This window comes from Impatiens glandulifera, chromosome 3 (assembly GCF_907164915.1).
Source record: "Impatiens glandulifera chromosome 3, dImpGla2.1, whole genome shotgun sequence".
Taxonomy (NCBI): Eukaryota; Viridiplantae; Streptophyta; class Magnoliopsida; order Ericales; family Balsaminaceae; genus Impatiens; species Impatiens glandulifera.
The window spans coordinates 51,047,668-51,057,675 of NC_061864.1; the positions used below are offsets into that span (position 1 = coordinate 51,047,668).

General features: G+C 35.5%; 2 protein-coding genes and 1 non-coding gene across 3 annotated transcripts; 2 read left to right on the top strand and 1 right to left on the bottom strand.

Moving 5' to 3' along the window:
- Nucleotides 1–4,500: 4,500 nt before the first annotated feature.
- On the top strand, nt 4,501–4,573 carry TRNAF-GAA. The gene has a single exon. It is a non-coding gene; the product is annotated as a tRNA-Phe (tRNA).
- A 368-nt stretch (nt 4,574–4,941) lies between these two features.
- Nucleotides 4,942–6,984, bottom strand: LOC124930351 (GTP pyrophosphokinase-like). The gene is made up of 5 exons (XM_047470703.1): nt 6,931–6,984; nt 6,262–6,387; nt 6,060–6,164; nt 5,214–5,276; nt 4,942–5,121 (listed from the first exon to the last, which is right to left on the bottom strand). Exons 1-5 carry the CDS (start codon nt 6,982–6,984, stop codon nt 4,942–4,944), a joined length of 528 nt encoding a protein of 175 aa, XP_047326659.1.
- Nucleotides 6,985–8,699: 1,715 nt separating this feature from the next.
- On the top strand, nt 8,700–10,008 carry LOC124932317 (24-methylenesterol C-methyltransferase 2-like). The gene has a single exon (XM_047472936.1). It carries the CDS (start codon nt 8,769–8,771, stop codon nt 9,858–9,860), a length of 1,092 nt encoding a protein of 363 aa, XP_047328892.1. The 5' UTR covers nt 8,700–8,768; the 3' UTR covers nt 9,861–10,008.

A 10,008-nucleotide genomic window follows, 5' to 3' on the forward strand; every position in this document is an offset into this window, starting at 1 on the left:
TGTATATTAATTGTTCATTTAATTAAATCAACATTTAAATAACATAATTAGATCAATATTTAATTAATGTGATTATAATAATGAGTTAATTAATTATAAATACAGCTAGTGTAATTTTATATTAATAGTCAATGGTGATGACATATATTTATACATTAATTGACAAATAGTCTTATTAAATAATATTAAGTGTTCCAAGTCATAAATAATAAGCATAATCATATTAAGCGTTTTAAGTCATAAATAATACTCATAATCATATTAAAAGTTTTAAGTCATACCCTTCATTATTCAATTCTAATAAATAAAAAATATAAACGGTAAACGGGTATGAAGGATGAAGCGCGAAAACTCTTTCCTGAGTATCACTAAACTACGAACAAAATGAAACTCTAGTTTAAAATATGTTTATATACGTATAAATTTTTATTGATTTTAAAACTAAAATCAATTTGCGACTCTTTTTCAAATAAATAATTTTTTAATTAATTATTTTTAATTTATTTAAACACATATTTCTAAAAATTATATCTAAAAGATTATTTAAACTTGAGCTCAAATTAATTATTTTTATAATTAATTTCGACCGGACAAGATTTGTTTAAAATATTTTATTAAAAAAGATTCATAACACGCAAACCAATCAGTTTGAAATTTCTCTAACCTTGAACTTTTCCGGGGATTACAATTATTAATTTGACAAATATGTTTGATAATTTTGAAATGTCAATTAAAAGATTTGATTAGAAAAATGATAAATAAATTCAAAATTAGGCAAATAAATGTTACAAGTCACATTCTTAACTTGTAAATAAGTTTTATGTGACTATCATTTTAGGTCTATTTTATTATCCATTTTTGTCTATCAAATTTTATATTAAGGCTTTGTTCGTTCCAAGTTATTTAAATAATCTGGAGAGAGATCCGAAACCCTAGAAAGAGAGAGAAAAGCTCTGGAGATTTTTAAGGAAGCGCGATCGGCACAAGAGGCACAACTCGGCACGACGACACGATAGACACATCCACGACACAATCAGCATAGGCGGCACGATATTATCTTTGAGTCGGAAGTCATAAAAACGGCGCCGAAATCAGCATTGATCAAAGGAAGTGCCATCGGCATAGGAGGCATGACACGATCGGTACGGGCGGCACAATAGGCACATACGGCACAACCCGATATGCACGGACAATACGATATTGTATTAATCAAAATAAGCGCAATCGGCACAGGCGGCACGACACGATCAGCACGGGCGGTAGAATAGGCACAGACGACACGACCTAATCATCACAGACGGCACGATATTCTCTAGCGACGTTCTGTTGTGCAGTTGGCTTTGACTGTTATTTCTGGTTTTTTATTTCTTTTAGCTGCTTTTTGGGATCTGCTGGTTGTTGTTTACTGTGCAGTTTGCTCCTCAATCAGGTTGGTCTGGTTGGGTGGCTTTGTTGGCTCCTTTATTATAATTAGCTGCTATAGATTATTGTTGTTTCTTTCTAATGCAGGTCTGAATTGTTGATAGTTTCTAAGGTATTTTCCTATCTGCTGCGCAGACTGAGCCATGCTGAGCCTACGCTCGACCAGCCTCCTCAACTGAACTAAAAGAATAAGGAAAAATAAAGAGAATCTCGAGAAATTGGCTAAAAGGGCTGCCACTTCTTCTAGGTGTCCGACCGGTCACAACGCTGCTGATGTAGATGACGCTGACTTCAATCCAACTTTTGCATCGACCACACACATGGCTAGTCTATCAACCGGTCGCGCCCATCTCCCGACTCATCTCCCAATTGATCATGATGCCCCTCCCTTGACCGATCATGTATCCTCCACCCCACCGTCCTAGCTACTGTCAACCAAACTAGTAGCGTTACTCCTTTGACAGGCCATGTCGTTGCCACCCTGACCGGTCACGATGTTGTTATTCTAGTCAGGCTCACCTCAGCCTCTACGGCATGTCATGACATTCCCACCCCGACTGCTTAAATCCCTGATAAGTAGTGGACCATGAGACGAAATGAAATCGCAAATCTGGCGGGAATTAAGAACCAAATTCTTAAATCTCTCGCCCAGTTCCTAAGGCATGAACTTGTCATGACCAATGAAAGGAGCGAGCAAATCATTTGCCAATTCAAAATCCGATTCGAGCAAGATTGGAACTCATTCGAAAAAATCGAATACGAGGAAATCGTTCTGTGGTCGGTTAGTGTCATGAGGGAGTTCTACAAGTACCTCAAAACTTATGCATACACTATACAAACAAATGCAAACTAAACATGGAAAACCAATAAGGTTTGGGGAAAAAACGGGATAGCTAATAGAGGCAAGCTCAATGTGGATCCTAGCCTAGAAATTAAAACGCTCGAACACCCGCTCCAAATCGAACTCCCCTAGAAATTAAAGAGGAATGCATCAACGATTGTAAGCGAGTTGTCGTCGGTCACTTCATGGGCACCCACAAGGCCCCATTCCGAGCAATCAAGACCACTCTTTTCTGACAACGGAGCAAAAATGGACTTAAAAAAGTCAAAATCAACGACTTTGGCTATTTCTTCCTCACTTTTGGCACGGAGACCGAAGCCCAAGCCATTGCCGACTCAGATTTCACCTTCATGTTTAACTTATGTTTCAAGCTTGCCAAATGGAATGAAGAAATGGACATCAATAACAAACTTTCACAATCTGAATAAGTGTGGGTGAGACTAAGAAACATTTCATCACACCTTTGTAATGCCAAAGCACTTGCCTACCTCACCAGACTCATTAGAAAGTCGCTTAAGCTCGATCTCAATTTTGACTCGTTTGAACGAGTCACGTTTGCTCGTGTTTGCATTGAGATAGATTCAACAAGTACAAAATCAGAAAAATTCGAGTTAAGATGCCGGAATGGAAACATGACTGTCATTGAGGTCATGCACAAGCAACTGGAAAAAGAGGACGGAGAAAAGCAAAAGAAACCCGTGGCCACCCCTGAACAAGAGAATCTCAAGGTAGTTAAGAAATCATATATCGAAATCCTTAAAGCAAATGAAAACCATAATGAACACGTAAACGAGAGCCAAACTGATTTCGATCCCATCGAGCCTGAAACCGAGGCCCTTTTCCCACTAATTGGGTTAGAAAAGCCTGACGTCGACGTGGATGATAGCGAAAGCCAAAACATCTCAAAAACCATGAGCTCTGAAGCCAAAGAAATCTGCAACGTTGTTAAAGAAACCAATTTAAGGGAAACAACTCATACGCTCAACTCCAAACTCAAGCCCAAAAGAAAAAAAGTGACAAGAGAAGCTAGCGAAGATGAAGAAGCCGGAACTTTATCCAGAAATATATCCCAAAAAGATATAAGAGTGAAAAGAAAGAAGGAAAGAAAGAACAAGGGCAAAGACAAGAGAGACGAGTTCGAGGAAATCAACCCCTATCGTCTTGTTTTAGTTGATTGATTGTCAGTTTCATTCCTTATTCACTTGTGTACTATGATTTTATGTCCGTGTGCATTTTTTATGCCAACTGTGAATTCCTTATGACCATCGTGTGTTGACTTTGAACAAACTGTTGTAAGCTCAATTTTAGCTCTTGTACTCTTTTTATCCTTTTCGGGTTTTTTTAATTAATGGCGTATTTTAATGGGTTAAAAAAATCTGGAGAGAGAAAACAATGATTATGAGTGATGATTTTAAAGAAATAAAGATGTTTTTTTGTAAAAAAACTTACAGGGTATTTATATATATAAATAAAATAAATAATAATAATTTAAAATATATTATATTTTAGTATTTTGATTAATGAATTTGATTGATTTGATTGATGGGAGAGAATGATGTGATAATTGATTTTGTTGGGTTATTTGAAAGGGAAATTTGATCAAATGGCCCTCAAAAGAGGGTCATTCTAAAAAATAACCTTACTAAATTCAGTTTTTATTTTTAACATTTTTAAAAAAAATTTGACACTTTTACCCTTACTAACCTTTTTTTTCTTTTTCTTCTTCCTTTTTCTTTCCTTTTCCCCCCATTTCTTCCCGTTTTTTTCCCCCTCTCTTCCCGGCCGTCTTCCACTCGTGACGGTTGCTCCTAAGCCGGGAATCCTCCCAAGTCGGACGATCGCCAAGCCCCCTAATGTGGGAAAGTTTCCTCGGCACCTGCCCCAAGCCCCAGCCGTTTACTTTTACCTAGTCGGACGATCGTCAAGCCAAGGCGACGCTGAGCCTCGATGACGCTGAGCGACACTGTGCTTCCTCAGGTTCTTTCACGTTCTATTCTTCCTTTCTCGTTCTATTAACCTAAATGCAAGATTACTTTTAGGGTTTTAGTTTAGGGTTTAGCGTGGGCGTGGGGGTTGAGCATGGGGTGGGGCGTGGGTGGGGCGTGGGCTTGGGCTTGGGCGTGGGTGGGGCGTGGAGCATGGGCTTGGGCATGGGTGAAGCGTGGGGAGTGGATTCAATTACAATTCAATTGCGTACCACGCAATATGTAAAACTAATTTAATAAGTTTATTAATAAGCGGAGATAGCTCAGTTGGGAGAGCGTCAGATTGAAGATTTGAAGGTCAGGTGTTCGATCCACCTTTACTGTGAAAGTTTTTTTGTTCTATTGGCCCTGGTAAAACAGAGTGATGATATAAGCATTGAAATGATTTTGATATGTATGAATCTATTGGCCCTGGTAAAACAGAGTGATTATATAAGCATTGAAATGATTTTGTCAATTTATGTTTTGATAAAGAAATGGGTATGTTAGTGAAATTCTATATTTTTCAACTTTCATATTCTATTAGAATGTCCAAATCAAGTTTCTTAAATTTTTTATTATATGAAATGAATAATGTACATGATGTTGTTACACAAATTTCCTCTTGTTTCTTTGATGGAACTAGTTACACACATTTTCTCTAAAAAGCTAGCCTTTTAATCCTAACTAGAATCCTCTTAATGACAAGATCATCTATCCTTTGATTGCGTACATGTGTTCTTTGATAGTACTTTGCTCCTCTGAATCAATTGAAAGTGATGAAGACGCAGTCATTTCAGAACCATCCACTCCATTAACTGTAACCAGCTTATTGTCAGATTTCTTGTAGAGCCAATGTGCAGCAAGTCCATGTTCAGCACATTCATGCATTCTCTAAATTGTAAGATGTGAATGTCATAATAGTAAGATATTATGTGTATTTTCAAGAGAATTTGAATAAACTGAAACAGGATGAACAGTTTCACTTGTGTCCTTATTTGAACTTCCAAAGGAGAGTTGTCAGGGCCTTGTAATGCAGTATGAAGAGACTGAGCAGAAAAAAAAATTATGACAAATTAGAGCATGGTCACCAACTCTGCCAAATGTATGATAGCTTCACGGATAAAGAGATGTGATTGAATATACCCTGTTAGTCCATACAAGACGCTTTGAAAGCCAATTGTTACTCATTACCTATTTTATTACTCAAATATAAGGATGTCTTAAAATTGTTATTCCTACCTCTTACAGAAACTACTAAGAATATGTCATCCCAACATCCTTCTCACAAATGCATACTTAGATTGGAAATTTTCTCTTAATTAGTGGAACACGGGAGGTTTAAGGAAAACAAGCAGAGTTCAGGCAATTATTCATGTGGATAGAGTTAACCTCCAGAGTCCAGAGCTAGAAGATACATAAGTTATTTTAATCTAGCTTTATTTTCCAAAGAAAATAAGCTACATTTTTTTACATGAAGAAGATAATTGCTAACATATCTTCAATCATACTCAAACATATCTTTCATGCCTATCGCCTAACATAGGGAGAAGAATATTACAGAAAACCTTCTATCATACTCAAACATATGCCAACATACTGTATGTTGAAGCAGGGACATAAAGAACTCATGATCCATAAATTTATATATTGGCATACCATAGAAGATAATCTTGCAAACCATAATATAAACTATTTATGTTCCTCAAGATGACCCAGACTAAACCCTACCATAATATAAACAAAGTCAAGTTACATACTTTTACATCACAAGGCCTTTGTAAGCCCATTTCAGGGTATTAATGAGTTTCCAGAAGGGAAGTATTTATTACCTGATAGTCACTTGGTTTTGGATTAATAATGTAGTCATCAAATTCACCATCAATAGGTATCCAAAGCCTGCATTTAGAGGAAGAAATGTTAGCAAGGTACCTCTTCTGTCAAATGTTCAGTAGAGAAATATTTTCTTCACAATAAAATATTATACCATTGCAGGTATAGCACATAGAAATATCTAAAATGTTACCTGTGCACTATATTGAGAAGACTATAACAAGATTGAACGGCCTGTCCATGTAGAGTACCATTCTTATCTCCAATTATTAATCTCAAAACACGGGCATCATAGAATTTTTTAATTTCAACTTCTTTTCGTTTCATCTGCAGAATTTCAGATAAATAGATGAAAATAAAATAATTGAAATTAGTATGTCTAGATAACGTAATGAGTCAGTTTTTAAAAATGCTTACATAACAGTTTTATCATTACAGATGCAGTATGAGGAAAAAGAAAAGGAAGTAACCATGCAACTCACTGGGAAATAAAAATAAAAGTTTTATCAATACATATGTTAATCAAATAACTTAGTAGGATTAAATAATGTGTTGCTTTCTTTGGTTCTATGAATGGATTCACTTGACAGAATTAAGTACTAGGAGTAGAAAAACCACAACCGATGAATTGTTGAAACATGTTTGAATGAATTTGATAAACTCAAAAGACGTTATGATACTTTTCTTATTAAAAAACAACAATACTTTTGCCTGTTATTCAATTACAACAATCTACATTGAATACTTAAGACACATCCCATAATTGTTCTTTGACCAACTAATGAGGTTATATACAAAAGGCATACATATATATTTTACCACCTAAAGAACAAATGTTACTCACAATTTCACCTCATGTTTCATGTTTACCTTGCTGTAAATACTATATAAGCTTTTCAGACGACTGGACAAAGTTACTTCCATTCCTGGTACATAGATGCAAATTTGAACAGAAAAAAAAATCAATGTACAAGAATTTTATATGTAATGCTTTCATTTGCTTTTTGTACACGCCCCACCTACGCCCAAACCCACACTCCACGCCCATCCACGCTCAAGCCCACACTCCACACACTACCCCACGCTCAACCCCCACGCCCCACGCCCCACCCACGCACTACCCCACGCTCAACCCCCACACCCCACGCCCCACCCACGCACTACCCCACGCTCAACCCCCATGCCCCACGCTAAACCCTAAACTAAAATCCTAAAAGTAATATTGCATTCAGGTTTGTTCAGCATGTAAAAGAGAAACTGAATGATTAGAACGAGAAAGGAATAATAGAATGTGAAAGAACCTGAGGAAGCACAGCGTCGCCGGGGTTCAGCGTCGCCCTGACTTGGCGATCGTCCGACTGGGTAAAAGTAAACGGCTGGGGTTTGGGCAGGTGCCGAGAAAACTTTCCCACGTTAGGGGGCTTGGCGATCGTCCATCTTGGAGGGATTCCCGACTTGGGAACAACCGTCGCGGGTGGAAGACGGCCGGGAAGAGAGGGGGAAAGAAATAGGAAGAAATGAGAATAATAGAAAAGGAAGAGGAAGAAGAAAAAAAAAGGTTAGTAAGGGTAAAAGTGTTAAAAGTGTTAAAAATTTTAAAAAATATTAAAATAAAAATTGAATTTTGTAAGGTTATTTTTAGGATGTGAGGTTCATTTGATCAAATTTCCCATTTGAAAAACTCAAATACTAACCATGCCTTAATTTTAAATGATTTATTCAAAGATTAGAGAATTAATATTATAAATGTATTTACAGTAAAATAAAATATTTATTTATGTATTATAAACTTTGACATATTGAACTCTTCCAATAAAATAATATAGTTTTAATTTATTTATATTTTTTAAATTTTATTATAATTATTTATTTATATGATTTATTTTTTTTATTTTAGTTACTTGACCATATAATATTTATTTATTAAATAATTTTTGAAAATGGAATATTTTATCATTAATTTTAAATCATCAAAATTATAATTACTTTATACTGGTATTAGAATACAAAAAGTGACTAATATATAGATCAGTCCTTAAAGTATATGAAGAGTTTGAAACATGCCCTCAAATTAAAAAAAAAAAAAATCTTATATATGCTCTTATAGTATACTATTTTTATATCCACCCATTGTGGTACTTTTCTTTATTTGTCTTTTATTGAAAAATAATTGGCTTTGTGAATATAATAAATAAATTGATGAAATATCATTCTGATTTAATATTTGATACTTTCATAATATATATATATATATATAAATGATAAATCTTAGTAAATTTATTAATATATATACATAATTAAAATATATTCAAGAAACATATTTTATATAAATTAATATCTAAATAAGATATTAAAAAATATATTTTTTAAATAAATTAATTTTTGTTTTGCCCAAATCTAAATGTTTCCAAATTAGGATATTATTTTGATATTTTAATTTATAATTAGGCGATTATATAAAAAAATATTAATTATTTAACCATATTTATTAATTAGTAAAAATTTAGAATGTAAGATACAATTTTTAATTTTTTTTTAAATATTTTTTATAAACTAAATCAAGAAAATAAATTAAATAATAAATGGAATTATGAATTATTTTGAAGACAAAAAAGGACAAAAACCCCCCATTATCTTCACACTGAATCCATCTTCTCCATTTCTCCTCCTCTCTCTTTCTCTCTCCATCTCTCTCAATCTCTCCATTAATGGATACTCTCACCCTCATCTTCACGGCGACCCTAATCGCCGGCGGACTCTACTGGTTCGTCTACATCCTCGGATCCGCCGAACAGAAAGGCAAACGCGCCGACAAACTCTCCGGCGGTTCAATCGCCGCCGAAGAAGTCCGTAACAATTACAAACAGTACTGGTCATTCTTCGACAAACCAAAAGAGATCAAAACCACCGAAAAAGTCCCAGATTTCGTCGACACTTTCTACAATCTAGTAACAGATATCTACGAATGGGGATGGGGTCAATCTTTCCATTTCTCCCCATCAATAAACGGTAAATCTCACCGTGAAGCCACTCGTATCCACGAAGAAATGGCCGCCGATCTGATAAACGCCAAACCAGGAAACAAAATCCTCGACGCCGGTTGCGGTGTCGGCGGTCCTATGAGAGCAATCGCTGCTCATTCCGGCGCTAACATTGTCGGAATCACAATCAACGAGTATCAAGTCGGAAGAGCGAAAGATCATAACAAAAAAGCTGGACTAGATTCTTTATGCGAAGTCGTACGAGGTAATTTTCTTGAGATGCCATTCGATGATAACAGTTTCGATGGTGCTTATTCAATCGAAGCAACATGTCACGCGCCGAACCTAAACGAAGTTTATTCCGAGATCTATAGGGTTTTAAAACCCGGATCTTTATACGTTTCTTATGAATGGATAACGACTGAATTATACAATGGAGAGGATCAGAATCATGTAAAGATTATTCAAGAGATTGAAAGAGGTGATGCTTTACCTGGGTTAAGAAGTTACGATGAGATAGCTGCGACTGCTAAGAAAGTAGGGTTTGAAGTTGTGAAAGAGAAGGATTTAGCAAAACCTCCATCAAATCCATGGTGGACTAGGTTGAAGATGGGGAAATTTGCTTATTGGCGTAATCATGTTATGGTAACTGTTTTGGCTTTCATTGGAATCGCACCTAAAGGTGTAGTTGATGTTCATGATATGCTTTGTAAGACGGCGAATTATCTTGTTCTTGGTGGTGAAACTGGGATTTTCTCACCTATGCATATGATTCTTCTCCGGAAGCCGGCCGGCGCCGGCGAAGGTGCAGATAAGTAAACGATGTCGTTTGTTTGTTTAAGTAAGACTTATGTTTTTGTTTTTTTTAATGTTGTTTTGTTTGGATTATATCATCAGACATTGTTATTAGCAATTGCATTTATTTGTAATTGGTAATTGTATTAGAAAGAGTGTCTTTCTAATGGTT